General features: G+C 39.8%; 1 protein-coding gene across 1 annotated transcript in view; it reads left to right on the top strand.

The window, feature by feature from the left end:
• Nucleotides 1-16,199, top strand: part of SLC12A1 (solute carrier family 12 member 1) — a 156,570-nt gene that overhangs the window by 86,097 nt on the left and 54,274 nt on the right. The window contains exons 18-19 of the mRNA XM_077263725.1: nt 5,502-5,608; nt 6,535-6,617. Coding sequence (XP_077119840.1) covers nt 5,502-5,608; nt 6,535-6,617 — 190 coding nt within the window. The remainder of the gene's footprint in view (nt 1-5,501; nt 5,609-6,534; nt 6,618-16,199) is intronic.

Here is a 16,199-nt window from a genome sequence, read left to right as displayed (position 1 = left end):
GGGTTAACAGTTTAGTACTGGACAATGAGCCTTTGTTATAATGTGAATAATCTACTACCCCAAAGAAAACTGTCCTCAGTCACACTTGCAGGTGAATTTTACTGCATTATGTATCTGATGAAATGCCATAATAGAAGATATGAAGAAACATTCATACAGAGTAATATACCGAGCCGACACACACAGGCGAGGATGAACCCTCAGGATACGTTCCCTTTCCATGCTGAGCTCCCACAGCAGCAGCAAAATCATCAGTTGTTAAAAATGCTGTGAATTTAGTTGTGGAAAACATCGGGTTGCACTCGTATGACATCTGAGTGCAGTCTGATTTTCGCGCACTGACAAAATGGAGTAGATGGAGAAGTGTCGTTCACCAAGAGAATCTATGCTGACCCTCTGATCAGAGTTTGATCAGTGTCATTTGCATAATGATTTTTTTCGGATGAGAGAATCTACAGTCATCTGAAGGGTAAAATTAATATTAAAAATGTTTCCGGTGGCAATCATAATGGCTGCACACCAAACTTTGGCTTCTGATCACTTTATGTACAGAGGTGTGGCGCTTTTCAGCGTTTGGATAGATCTCTTCTTTTTGTGACAGGTTCTCTATAAAGTGCATTCACTTTCTTTTTCCGCTTTGTACCCTGCATTCCAATGAAAGCTGATTCACCCCACAAATGGCTGTTCCTTCTCTCAGGAGATGACAGGTTTGTGCTAAATGTTCTCTTTGAAACATGATCTTTTTTAGTCAAGCGTTCTAGTGGAAACTTCTGCGAGCAGATGAATCTTTCATCTAAAAAGCAGAATGTAAAATAAGCAGATTGCACTTGTTCCTGAAAACTCCCACAAAATCATTACGGCTTTTTACATCTTTGAATGACAAAAATCAATAAAGCTAAAACCGCGATTGTGGTGAACATCACAGCTGCACTCTCGTAACGTCGCCCAGGAACAAACTTGTCATTTCAGGGACAATAAAACCCCTGGAAAACAACATGTGCTCTGGAGATAGTAACTTACAGATCCATTGAAATGACAGCTTGACTGCTGAAATCCAAATACTTTTAATTGCAAGGAAATCATTTCCGTTCATCTCAAGTCATTTATGAATGTGAGAAAAACTTCCTCTTCCACAGTCAAACAAAAAGTCACTGGTGGCCGTGTAATAAAGCCGCCTGTCACTCCTGCACAGCATGCAATGTCATCAACAACTCAGATACATCTGTAGGAAGCATTACTGGACCACAAGATTTGACTTTTTCTTATATTGCTGATACAGCGCCAATCTGCAGCACAGTACAAGGATTGTCATCATACATCATGCAATCAGTGCCTGTTCCCCAGAGAACTTAAAATCTAAGGCCGCATTCACACGTTCTGAGATTTCGGGTACCGGAGAGGTCAGTGTCTGTGTGTCCGTGTGTGTAATACTTGCGGCACACGTGTGGCATTCATGTGACACATCAGTAGTACCACATGTACCAACGCCAGGGAAGCAGCGGTACAGTAAGCACTGTTCCCCAGCGCCGGGTGCTGAAGACGGCTCTCATCATTCTCCCCTGGTCTGCAGGCGATCAGCACAAGTTGTATTCAAGTGATAACAATGACAGCAGGAGGCAGCTGATGGGACTATTACTCCCATCAGCTTACACCTGCTGTCGCTAATAACAGTAACAGCAGGCGGCGGCTGATGGGAGTATTTCTCACCCGCTGACTGCGCTATAAATAAATGAAAATAACGGCGTGGGTTCCCCTGTAATTTTTGCTAACCAGCCAGGCAAAGCTGACAGCTGGGGGCTGCAACTCTCTGCTGTCAGCGTTAGCAAGGCTGGTTGTCAAAAATGGGGAGGACTCCATGCCGCTTTTTAAAATTATTTATTTAAATAATTTAAAAAAAACAGCGTGGGGACCCCTCTAGTCTTGATAAACAACCTTGCTAAAGCTGACAACTGAGGGTTGCATCCCCCAGCTGTTAGTTTTGCCTGGCTGGTTATAGAAAATACAGGGGAACACACTCCGTTTTTTAATTTATTTATTGATTTATAGTGCATGCGGTGGGTGAGGAATACTCCCATCAGCCGCCGCCTGCTATCATTGTTATCACTTGAATACAACTCTCATCATTCTCCCCTGCTTGCGCTTATTGCCGGAAGAGCAGGGAAAAATGATGAGAGCGGTCTTCAGCACCCGGTGCCGGGGAACAGAGTTTACTGTACTGCTGCTTCTCAGGCGTCGGTACGTGTGACACAGAGATGACATCCCAGTGTGTCAATCGTGTGCACGTGTGCGGGACGTTTTGTGGCCCGTGCTGCTGGTAAAAAAAAATAACGTGTCAGCAGGTTTTGCCCACAGACACACGGTCCGTGGAAACACACTGACGTGTGCACATCTACATCTGTAAGTGTCTCCGGTACATATGAAAACTGTCATCACATGTACCGGAGACACAGACGTGTGAAAGAGGCCTAATGTCTAGGTAGCTAAATACCCAACCAGTACATAGAGTGCTGGATGAAACCCATGCAACACCGGATGAACATACAAACTCCATGTTGTCTGTAGTTGTATTTACACCCAGGACTGCAGCACTGCACGGCATCAGCGCTAACTACAAAGCCACTCTGCTGTCAAGGATTTGTTTTTTGCAATATTATCTAAAAATCCCTGACTGACTTGGAGCACACACCGCAACCCCACTTAAGGGGGACTTAAAAAAAAAGTCAAAGTTACACGTATATTACATAAATGAATTACCAAATTATCCAGATGGGACCAACGATTCCAAGAATGAAACTGTATTACCTGGTTTACATGGGTTACAATTGTCATCATATTCTGTACCATCTTTTATTAAAGGCAATCTGTAACCAGATTTGTGTCCCCCTAGTGTGAACGTAGTATATTGTAGAGACAGGTTCCAGTGATGTGTCACTTACTGGGCTGCTTACTGTACTTTGGATAAGATCACAGTTTTATCAGCAGGATATTATTACTAGATGACTAGTAAATCTGCTTCCATGTAGTCTTCCATATTCATAAGCTCTATATAGCCAGGCCCCCCAGTGATTGGCAGCTTTCTGCCTATGTACAGTGTACACAGAAAGCTGCAAATCAGTGGTGTGGGCGGGGTTATACAGAGCTCAGCATTCAGAGAACTGCTAGATCTGCAGCAGAGAAAACAGGGATGTTTCCCAACAGTATGACAAGCAGCCACTGAATCAGGGTCTCTGCTTTTTCATCATACTGCTCTCAGATGAGGTAGCAAAAATCTAGTGAAAGATTCCCTTTAAATGACACTATTGGTGTTCTTCATGTATCCTTGCATTCTTTTCCTGGTGTATCCTATCACAGCCAATGACCAATATATGGAAGCAGAACTTTGTACAAAGAACCTATACTTTAAAATCCAAAAACACAAGACATAGAGGGACACGAAACACGTGAGGCATTTCGGACACTGATGTCCTTACCCATAGGTATACTATATGAGAAAGTTCTTAGTGAATGTATACCCTTAAAATGCAATAGGAACTGGCAATTATATATCATCTAGTCTTTCTATGTATCAGCATCACCATTCTTTTTTGGCTGAGGTTTAAAGGCTCATATAAGTGCGGCGATAATAAAGATGGTTTGTGTAAATATATATATATATATATATATATATATACACTCACCGGCCACTTTATTAGGTACACCATGCTAGTAACGGGTTGGACCCCTTTTGCCTTCAGAACTGCCTCAATTCTTCGTGGCATAGATTCAACAAGGTGCTGGAAGCATTCCTCAGAGATTTTGGTCCATATGGACATGATGGCATCACACAGTTGCCGCAGATTTGTCGGCTGCACATCCCAAAGATGCTCCATACAAGGCAGGATGGATCCATGCTTTCATGTTGTTTACGCCAAATTCTGACCCTACCATCCGAATGTCGCAGCAGAAATCGAGACTCATCAGACCAAGCAACGTTTTTCCAATCTTCTACTGTCCAATTTCGATGAGCTTGTACAAATTGTAGCCTCAGTTTCCTGTTCTTAGCTGAAAGGAGTGGTACCCGGTGTGGTCTTCTGCTGCTGTAGCCCATCTGCCTCAAAGTTCGACGCACTGTGCGTTCAGAGATGCTCTTAGGCCTACCTTGGTTGTAACGGGTGGCGATTTGAGTCACTGTTGCCTTTCTATCAGCTCGAACCAGTCTGCCCATTCTCCTCTGACCTCTGGCATCAACAAGGCATTTCCGCCCACAGAACTGCCGCTCACTGGATTTTTTTTCTTTTTCGGACCATTCTCTGTAAACCCTAGAGATGGTTGTGCGTGAAAATCCCAGTAGATCAGCAGTTTCTGAAATACTCAGACCAGCCCTTCTGGCACCAACAACCATGCCACGTTCAAAGGCACTCAAATCACCTTTCTTCCCCATACTGATGCTCGGTTTGAACTGCAGGAGATTGTCTTGACCATGTCTACATGCCTAAATGCACTGAGTTGCCGCCATGTGATTGGCTGATTAGAAATTAAGTGTTAACAAGAAGTTGGACAGGTGTACCTAATAAAGTGGCCGGTGAGTGTATATATATATATATATATATATATATATATATATATATATAAACAGATAGCAATACAGGTAAAAAATACAATATCAAATATTAATTGGAACACTTTGTGGCTTATGTGGCCACTTGCACACTTTGCAATAAATACTATATTGGTTGCACCACTCGCACTTTAAAAAAGAGTATGGCTGAAAATACATGAGCCGCGTCACCGAACTCCACACGGGTAAATAGAGGCATTTAACGGGTTAACAAACCGATGAGAAGAGGAAATTGGCTGAAAGCGTTAATTACAAGGGAGGCCGTTAAATAAATGCTTTCCTATGGGTCTGAACTATCGTAGCGATCTGATGTATTTCTTTTAATTTTTCGTTCTTATGATTTACTCACTGTTATATGTACTGACATATATTTATATTTAGATTGAATTTTTTTGTTCTTTGTTGTTTTATGTTTGTTAATATGTTTATGATCGATCCGGTGTGGTGTATGGGGTGGAGTTACTTAGTCTATGCTTTGTCAGCTCCTGGGACATTTTAAGGGTATATATTCACTAAGTATACACTGTCTGAAATGCGTCGGGTGGTTCGTGTTCCTCTATGACTTGTTTCATTTGGCTCTTAATGTTGACCCCAAAAATTACTGAATCTTTATGGTACCGATGCTGGATCTCAACTACCTTCACCCTCTTTGCCTGCTTGGGAATGCCGGCCCCATGGACCCACGTATCGGACAATTCAGGAATCCATAGACATAGCGTTTTGCCTTTTTTGTTTCCTCCATTGCAAGTCTATGGGACTCATGAGATGAGCACTGCACTCGGCTATCTCGATAAGTCCAATAGACTTCGGCATTTGTGTAGGTAATAATTCGGAATAACTCTTTACTTATTTAAAGTAATAATTATATAAGAGTATTATTCAGTAATAGCTCATTATTCTGCAGGCTGCCGGTTTGGGAAGACTGAAGCCTAACACCCTGGTGATGGGCTTCAAGAAGGAATGGAGACAGGCCAGCACAGTGGACTTGGCAAACTACGTGGGCATATTGCAGTGAGTGTTCTTGTCTTGGCTTCACTAATATTGTTTGTTTCCATTTGTAAAACATGTGTTACATTCCTATATTTCAGATTCAATACAGATTACTTGTTGGTCTACATTAACTATAGCTGATCTAGCGAGACCCGTATGTAAAAGAAATCAATATTTACAATGAGGAGGCATCTGGCCGCCAACTGTTCCACTTGCTCACTGAGCCGAGGTGATGCCAACACCTGCTCTCAAAGGAATAAAGTCTTGCCAAAAATACAACCGCGCCAACATAAAATGACAGACCAAACAGTCACACCATAATTCTATTTCCAATGCATAATGCATTTCCTTTGGTCTGGGCTCTCAATCATCACTAGATTGGACCAGCTTCATTCTCAGAATCTCTGATAAAAGAGCGTCCCGACTGTTACTGTGATAATGACAAGTCCGGAAAAGCCGCACGCTGCGTAACTGTAGCTCGGATCACAAAAGGGTCCATTTTCTATTGTAGCTCAGATAGGGGCTATGTTATTCAAGGTGGTAATTAGTGACTCCGATGGGTAGAGTTGTTATATTTTACTACAAACTACACAGGGAAAAAAATCTCACTGACATAAGAGGATAAATGGATCTTGACAGTGGAGGAAATGGAAAAAATGTAACAAATTATTCGGAATAAAATATATATATATAAAAACAGTATTCTTCACAATTCGCAAGTCATTACATAGTCTTATTTGCTGAATAGTTTAGTTATATTTTTTCATAACCATATGGACACGATTGTACAAGATGATTCCATACGATGGACCTTTACAAGTATAAGTTGTTTGAGGGCCTTCCAAGGATTACCTTATGGTTTCAGCATTCTTGACTTGCCATATTGTTATTTTATTCTTTGCCATGGTTTCTTCTTCACGTTCTTTATACTCCGCGCTTCTTTACAGTGACGCATTCGACTTCGAATTTGGAGTTATAATAGTAAGGAACAACCAAGGATTCGATATTTCGGCAGTTCTCCAGGCTCAAGGTAAGAAGGTGAACTTGGTCTATTCACATATGTCCATCCGTTATTTTTTCTGGCCACCTGACATGACATAAAAAAGGAGACCAACGATCCACCTGCTCCTAGCGTTTCTTATGGGGTCAGACTTTATTAAAGTGGCAACCGTTGGATAGAGAAACATTAAGTCTATTACTGGCTGCTCAATGCGTTATCTGAGGAGCACCCATCAGGGAGCGCGTTCTGATAGTCCAATGGGAGAGTTTGCAGATCTTTTATCTTTCTTTTTTCTGGGTGCTGATTTATGATCACAGACCATATCAAAGTTGAATGTGAAAGGAAACAAAGAGCCAATAAGTGTCAAACGGTGCAAAACTATTGATGAATCTCAATTGCAAAAATGTTTTTTAGCCCAAAATACATGCATTTAATAAAAAAAAGAAATGATATTTTCAGCATTACAGTATTATTTTGGGTATACAGAGGGGCAAGGATGGTGGTGAGGAGGGGAGGTGTCCGAGAACCACCAAGAGGGAGATAATAGGTGATGACGTCATCATCTTCCAGTCTGCAGTACGTCCTCCACAATGGACATCATCTGAACGGTGAAAAATGCCAGATCTGAGCTGGCGGTGACACTGAGATCACATGATGCGGCAAGCCATAGTAATAATTTGGAATATTATTTATATAGGGCCAATTAACTGAGAAGTGAAGAGAAAACAAAACTACTAGGATTTTCTGTGTCTTCAATGTGATTCTTGACATTTACCGTACGATATCATCCATTTTTGTAGATACTCTCACAACAGGGCAGAAGATGCCTGCTGTTCAATGAATGGCATGTTCTTCAGCAGAGCTGGACAAGGGCCGAAGCGCCAACTCACCACTAAGAGGCCTCCACCATACCGCCCCCATCAGTCTGAACTCACTCATTACAAACCCATTGTGAACTTACCTTATGTTACAGGCAGTGATTTCATTCAGACACTATGGGCCCGATTTATTATTACATTTGTGCTTTTTTTCTAGTTTCTAGTGTTTTTTTCTCCTGTTTTCTATTTGCACTTTATTCTTCTTTTAAGCCATGCTTTCTCTAAAGTTTATTTTACATCTGTTTTTATGTTCATCATTCTAAGTTTGGGATTTCCAGAAGTTTTTGGCTGATTGATCAATTGTGGCTTCTAAAAAAAAAAGTCCCAAAATATTGGTGGAAATGTATTCTTGTCCCCCTTGGACTCATTTTATGTACGCTTAAAATTTTTGGCTCAAATTTTGAGACATTTTAATGTGTGACTTTTTTTTTGCTAAAAAAATAGCAAAATAGGTTTTTCTGTTTTATGCAAAATACATGAATCACGTTTGACTTTTTGAACAATTTGGAACAAAAAACATCAATGGATACAAGATTAAGAAAAGACAAATGATGAATCGGGCTCTATGTGTTCACTGTATTGTACCAGTATTTTTTGGCACTCTGTTGCATAATTATGGGCGCCTGTGTCATTTCTTATCATAGTATGATACTTTAAGTTCTCTCCACACTTAGACAGCAGTTTTGATGGAGCCATACTATAACTTTATAGTGTGCTCTTACTTTTTTTTTCTTGGGACCAATTAATTGAGATATTTTGCATGGAACAAACATAGAGGTTTTATAAAAAAAGCTACAATTATTAATTATAATTAACTGAGATCAAAAATGTCACCGATCTTCATAAACAGAATATCTGCAGACCCACTAGGAGCTAATAACAGCGTTCGGCACAAATCCCAGCTTCCTGGCGCTACTATATCAAATTATAAGGGATAAAATATAGAATTTATAGTTTTGTTTTATTCCTTTTCAGGGATTGATGCTTACAAATTACCGGTTTTATATAAAGCTATAATTAATTCAGATTTGAGCTGTGAATTTCCTGTAATCTGTTTATTGGAAAGCAATGAAATCCGCATTCTCTTGTTCACCTTGCGTTGCCATAACTCATTTCATGATAGTGGCGAACAGGGTGTAAAGGAAAACGTTACATTCAATGAAAGTGACATCAATTATGATAGCAATAAATGTCCCGGAACTGGTGGACTGGACCAGTATAGTAATGGTTTGTAGCGCACAGTGACACATTCACTTATGATGATAACATGCATGATTTATACTTTGTCACTATTAATTCCACATTCCATCTTCTCCTAGGGACAAAATAGAACCAATGTGAAAAGAAAAGCATATCTAGCATTACAAACGGAAAAGTGCACAGGAATAAATACAAATTAAGTGATAAGAATTAGAAATGGTCCTAAATGGTGGACTGGTTTAATAATTGCACGGGGTTTAGCGGCGGAAAACAGGGAGCATGCAGAGCGAAAGAGTGACACCAAACTAGTACTGGATCTTGTGTTTGGAGCTCCACAGCCAGAATCAGGGTGGCCTAAAATGACAAGTCAGCAGGTACTCCATGTGACTGCAGACTTGTAAATCCTGACATAGCGCACACTGCGAGGTGTGAGGATTCTCCAGTGTCACATGACCACAAGTATGTGCTATGCGTACTTCCGGCTACAATCTGTCTCAATGTGCTCGTTGCAAGTGTATTGTGGGAGGCCAGAAAGAGTCTAGACGGATTCTGGCCGGGAGTGTGCATATCACATACTCGCGGTCACATGGTCGCCGTTCCTGAGAATCCTTAGAGCGCACTGTGAGATGTATGTGAGGAGTCACAAGTCTGCAGTCACACTTCTATCAGTTCTTCTCCCACAATGCTGTCAGCTCAGCTGGACTGGCTCTCCCCCACACTGACTGCTGGGATGAAAACTGAAGAAGTGTTACTAATCACACTTATGGCTGCTCTGCTTCAGGCACTGTCTAATCACATGCAGCTCTGCAGTGAGACCAGTAAGCGTAGGGCTGTCTGTCATTACATGTCTCACACCGAGAGACCTGCTCTAAGCTCATGTTAGGGCTTATTCTTCTTTCCCATGTATGGAAGGAAAACGTTCATACCTCCTGGGGCAAACTCTCGGGGAGATCTGTGTACTGCCTATAGAACAGCTCATTTACATATTAGGAAAAAACAGGATTTCTGTGGAATAAGACTTCAGATATCAGGGTATCATTTTACTCAGCTTCCTGTGACCTACATGCCCATATAGACAGGTGAGGGAGGAGGGCTGATCCTACTGACAGATTCCCTTTAAGGCTATTCTGCCAATGACACCAGTACAAAGGACAATGAGTCCCTCTGGCTCATTGATCAGGACACTCACAAACATTTTTACGATTGAAAATGAGTTGCGTTCACCTGAATAAGGTTGTTTTGGCGGCAAACACAGAGATCTCTGTAGGCTCCATTCAAATGCATAGGACACTTGCAGAAATTTCTGTGACAAATGACTGACTAGAATAATAAATTTATTGGCAGGCTAAGGAGTTGTGTCTATATGTAACTTCTTCATAAAGTAGTTGTAGCTTCAAAACTGTTTTTTTTACAGTTCTTGATTTTGGGATAATATTATATCTTATATTACTTATTTTATGGCACTATAGCAGAACTTACTGTAGTGCGTCGTATTGCGCAGCCATGGGATAGTTAGACTGTTCAATTCTGACATGTTTTCGATCACACTTTTCTCAAGAATGTATTTGCTGCCATCTGCTGGCCCATACAGCACAATACATGGTTTATACACTTGAATATACAGTAAATACATCTGTAAAAAAAATCAGTAGTATTACAGTGAAAAATGGTATTTGCTTTGGATGGCCAATAAAGGTATCACTTGTGTAATACTTTTATGATTTTTTTTTTTGCCATGTATTTATAAAGATTTTTCTGGCCAAAATCCTTTTTTGCTGTACACATGGATAAGAATTTTAGATGCGGAACATGAAAGTGGTAGAGAGCTTTATTTATGAATTGTGCGGACATATTCTGATGTAATAACATTAGTAATCAGTATATTGCTTACATAGTTGTTACCAGGCAAAGTTTGGTGCTTGAACAATGACTGAGAAAGGCATATCGGACAAGGACATTTACTAAAAGAAATATGTCAGCAGATTTATGCTATCCCATCAGAGAGCATCTTGATGTAGGGGTAGAGACCCTGATTCCAGTGATGTGTCACTTACTGGGCTGCTTGCTGCAGTTGTGATAAGATCACTTTTGTATCTGCTGTAGATTTACCAGTTCTTTGATTGCTGAGAACCCTGTCTACACCACTGATTGCAATCCTTCTGTGTACACTGTGCAAAGGCAGAAAGCTGCCAATCAGTGGTGGGTTCGGGGTTATACATTTTTAGTTCTAAACATCTGTCTATTTAATGTAATAATCAAATAACTTTTCTATGAGGGCCATTGTAAAACCTTCAGCTTGCGCCTTTTGAGGAGGTCTATTGTGGATTTTGACGTGTGTTGAGGATCATTTTACACTTGTAGAAGCCATCCTCATCTCAGCTTCAGCTTTTTTACAAATGGTGTTATGTTTGCATCAAGAATTTGTTGAAATTTCATTGAATTCATTCTTCCCTCTTCCTGTGAAAAGTTTCCATGCCATTGGCTGCAACAAAACCCTAAAGCGTGATTGATCCACCCCATGCTTAATGGTTGGTGAGGTGTTCTTTTCCTGAAATTCTATGCCCTTTTTTCTCCACACATACCTTTTAGCCAAAGAGTTCTATTTTAACCTCATCAGTCCATAGGACTTGTTTCCAAAATGCATGAGGCTTGTTGAGATGTTCTTTTGCATACTCATGATGCTGAATTTTATGGTGAAGGCGCAGCAGAGGTTTTCTTTTTTTCTGATGACTCTTCCATGAAGGCCATATTTGTGTCGGTGTCTCTGAATAGTAGAATAATGTACCAAAACTCCAGAGTCTGCTAAATCTTTCCAAAGGTCTTTTGGAGTCAAGCAGGGGTTCTGATTTGCCTAACTAGCAATCCTATGAGCAGCTCTCACTGAAATTTTGCTTGGTCTTCCAAAACTTATCTTGACCTCCACTGTTCCGGATTAACTTCCATTTCTTAATTACATCTCAAACTAAGTAAAGAGCAACTTGAAAATGCTTTGTTATATTTTTATAGCCTTCTCCTGCTTTGTGGGCCTCCACCATTTTCATTTTCAGAATGTTAGGCAGCTGCTTAGAAAAACCCATGGCTGATGTTTTTTGGCACAAAGTTATAGGAGGCTTAAGGAGGCTGAGGTTTTATAAAGTTGGGAAATTATCTGAGTTATCTGAGCACACAAATCTCCAAGGGTACCCACACTTTTGCATCAGCCCATTTTCCTTTTTCTAATTTTTAAAACGTAAAAAATGACAATACTTTTTTTGCGCCTAAAATACAAAGGAAATGTGTCATCTTTACCTTTAGTCATTTTAGAGATCATTTCATCTTTAACTTGCTTAACTGTTCACCATAACAATAATTTGGAGCAAGGGTGCCCAAACTTTACATGCCACTGTATAGATGGCAATAATATATTGAAAGTGAGTCACATTGAGAAACAAAAAGTTCAGACTGAGATCTTGCCTAGTTCTTGCATCTTATGCTAGAATATACACAGTGCCTTGTGAAAGTATTCAGCTCTCTGGAACTTTTCAACCTTTTCCCACATATCATGCTTCAAACATAAAGATACCAAATGTAAATGTTTGGTGAAGAATCAACAACAAGTGGAACACAATTGTGAAGTTGAATTAAATTTATTGGTTATTTTAAATTTTTGTGGAAAATCAAAAACTGAAAAGTGGGGCATGCAATATTATTCGGCCCCTTTACTTTCACTTCAGAACTCTCCAGCGCTTTGTTTCCATCTATTCCTGGGTCGTTCTTGAAGTATGTTTGGTGTCATTGTCCTGCTAGAAGATCTATGACCTAGGATGCAAACCCAGCTTTTTGACCAGTCTCAGAAATAAAACATCTTTCATCTGCCACCATATTTCACTCTAGGTACTGTGTTCTTTTGTTTGTAGGCCTCATTTCATTTTCGGTAAACAGTAGAATAATGTGCTTTACTAAACAGCTCTATCTTCGTCTCATCTGTCCACAAGAAGCTTTCCCAGAAGGATTTTGGCTTACTTACATACATTTTGACAAACTGCAGTCTGGCTTTTTTATGTCTCTGTATCAGCATATCAGCAGTGAGGTTCTCCTGGGTCTCCTGCCATAGCATTTCATTTCATTCATGCTGACACTGATGCACCCTGAGCCTGCAGGAAAGCTTGAATTTCTTTGAAACTTGATTGGGGCTGCTTATCCACTATTCGGACTATCCTGAGATTCAACAGTTCATCAATTTTTCTCTGCCGTCCACATCCAGGGCGATTAGCTACAATGCCATGGGTTGTAAATTCTTGATTAGGTTGCGCACCAAGAGCAAAGGAACATCAAGATCTCTGGAGATGGACTTGTAACCTTGAGATTGTTGATATTTTTCAAATTGTGTCCAATTTGCCTTTTTTCACTTTTTTTGTGTTATTCCAATACACTCAAAGGAAATAAACATGTGTATAACAAAACGTGTGTAATTGCATTAACCTTCTTTCAGAAAGAAATACCGTACTTCATTTTCTGGAACAATTTCAAGCGTGCCAACACTTTCAGCCATAATTGAGTTCCCAAATTTCATACAATTTGTACATGGGAATGCTGCAGTCATCCTTTACAAGAACCTTAAGAACAGAAGACAAGCCCGGTGGACAGCTTATAGCATGATTGTACTTTTGTGGACTAAATAGTAATCTGACGAAATTCTCTGAGTTACCAACACAACACGTGATGAGAATAGTTATGTGAGAGAATTGCTTTGGGAACCCAATAGATGAATAAGAGATTTTTGATGGAGAACATTAAGAAAGAATGAGAAGTGATAACCTTTCTAACAGAATCATATGCATGATTAACGTCATATCCTATTAAATACAGTCATCATGTTATTATAGCAAGGCCTAATTAAAGGAGAAGTATTAGCGATCGTAAGTGTCAGATGGGTAATTAAAGTCGGTATCAGTTGGCTATACACTGTAGAAACCATTTTTATACACCATTTGCCAGACAAGGAAGATTAGTTCTGTACTTCATTCTTGTACAATAAAAGGTAACTTTCCCAGTGAGGAATCTTTTCCACAGTCTAGTGCTCCTATCACATTAACGGATAACAAACCTCTTTATGCTTAATTCTGAATGATGTCCCTTCTTCTGATGGAAATATACGCCATTTGGGATACAAAATTGTTCATTACATCATTTACTCTATCTGTGATTCCTTCAACATTTTCATATTTGAATGTTAAAACATATTAATATATATACAGCAGAAATGAATATATACATATGCCTGGCTAGATACACATCCGTTTATTGACAGAAAGTGTGTATACCAGTAGAATAAGGAGTTATTTCCCAAAATGTTAGAGTGAACCTGACAGAGGGTACTTGGTGCCCAATCCACAGGCACTGGGTTGTATCAGGCACTAGCTGTATGATCTCAGCCAGGTAGCAATATTTCAGGGTCAAACATACTTTAAAAGCCACCAGGCACCAAACCTTGCTGGAGACTAGTCAGACAGGCTGGACCACCACTCTTCCAAGACACAGTGCCATATGACAATCAGTTTTGGGGCCGGAATACCTCGCCTGGCCCCTGCAATCACTCGATTATACTTAAGGGGAAGGAAATAATTATTTGATCCCTTGCTTATTTTGTAAATTTGCCCACTGACAAAGACATGAACAGTTTATAATTTTAAGGGTAGGTTAATTTTAACATTGAGAAATAGAATATCAAAAATAAAATCCAGAAAATCACATTGTATAAATTATATAAATTTATTTGCATTTTGTAGTGAGAAATAAGTATTGGATCTCTCTGGCAAACAAGACTTAATACTTGGTGGCAAAACCCTTGTTGGCAAGCACAGCAGTCAGACGTTTTTTGTAGTTGATGATGAGGTTTTCACACTTGTCAGGAGGGATTTTGGTACACTCCTCTTTTGCAGATCATTTCTAAATCATTAAGATTTTGAGGCTTTCGCTAGGCTTCACTGTATCTTTTACGCCCTGCTATGGGCATTGTCTTCATTGTTCTTCTGCGCAAGCGAGTCACTGCTTCTGAAGAGTTTTTCTTCCAGGCAACACATTAAAATAACACATTAAAAGTCTATTTCTCAGCAACAAGACCGCAGCTATGAGGTATACAAGTAAGACGGTTTTAACCATTCTATCACCTGTATGCCCATAGTAAAAACTTAAAAGCATCCCAGGGGGTGACAGATTCCCTTTAAAAGGAAACAGAGTATGGACTACAGAACAGGAGGACTTGGGTATTCTGGATGCAAGTAAGCTGAGCAGCAGTACTCAATGTCAGGCAGCAGCTGCGAAAGCAAACAACACGTTTAGGATGTATAAAAAGATAGAAAAAATCACCTGATCCGACTGTATCTTGTAAGTCACTTCTAAGGTGAAATCTTGAATATGGGATCCAGTTTGGGATTGAAAAGATTTTATACAAAGGAGGGCAACTAGATTATTACACTGAATGGAGGTAACAATGAAAGATTGGAAAAGTTGGAGTTGTTTAGTATAGAAAAAAAGACGCCTCAAAGGCCATCTGATTTACATGTATAAATACATGTGTGATCGATACAGAGGACTGGCACATGATTTGTCTCTACCAAAGACCTTACAAAGGACAACGGAACATTCATTACGGGTAGAGAAAAGGTGATTCCGGCAGATGAATAGGAAAGGGTTCTTTACAGTTACAGCAGTCAGACTGTGGAATGCCCGACCACAAAAGATTGTGGGTCATAAATAACCTAGCGGTAGAGAATGTATAACTTGTGGAGAAAGGCTGAACTTGATGAACCTGTGTCTTTTTCAGCCTACCATATGTAACTTTGAATTTACATAGTTACATAGTTACATAGTTATTAAGGTTGAAGGAAGACTGTAAGTCCATCTAGTTCAACCCATAGCCTAACCTAACATGCCCTAACATGTTGATCCAGGGGAAGGCAAAAAAAACCCATGTGGCAAAGAGTAACTCCACCATGGGGAAAAAAATTCCTTCCCGACTCCACATACGGCAATCAGACTAGTTCCCTGGATCAACGCCTTATCAAGGAATCTAGTGTATATACCCTGTAACATTATACTTTTCCAGAAAGGTATCCAGTCCCCTCTTAAATTTAATTAATGAATCACTCATTACAACATCATACGGCAGAGAGTTCCATAGTCTCACTGCTCTTACAGTAAAGAATCCGCGTCTGTTATTATGCTTAAACCTTCTTTCCTCCAGACGTAGAGGATGCCCCCTTGTCCCTGTCTCAGGTCTATGATTAAAAAGATCACCAGAAAGGTCTTTGTACTGTCCCCTCATATATTTATACATTAAAATAAGATCACCCCTTAGTCTTAGATCAGTTATAGAAGGTCTACACCACCACTTTTTATCAAATACATTCATCTTCTAGTTACTTGATAGTTAGAACTTGTTAGACTTTCTGGAAAAAAGCAGAGGTATTTGGTGACTCTGGAAAATGATCCTATCTGAGTAATCTTCTCTTCAGTTTTAACACTGTACCAATTTATCTACAGTATGAATAGT

This window comes from Ranitomeya variabilis, chromosome 5 (genome assembly GCF_051348905.1).
Source record: "Ranitomeya variabilis isolate aRanVar5 chromosome 5, aRanVar5.hap1, whole genome shotgun sequence".
Taxonomy (NCBI): Eukaryota; Metazoa; Chordata; class Amphibia; order Anura; family Dendrobatidae; genus Ranitomeya; species Ranitomeya variabilis.
Note: the sequence above shows the minus strand (reverse complement) of the source record. Positions and strands in the feature narration are given on the sequence as shown.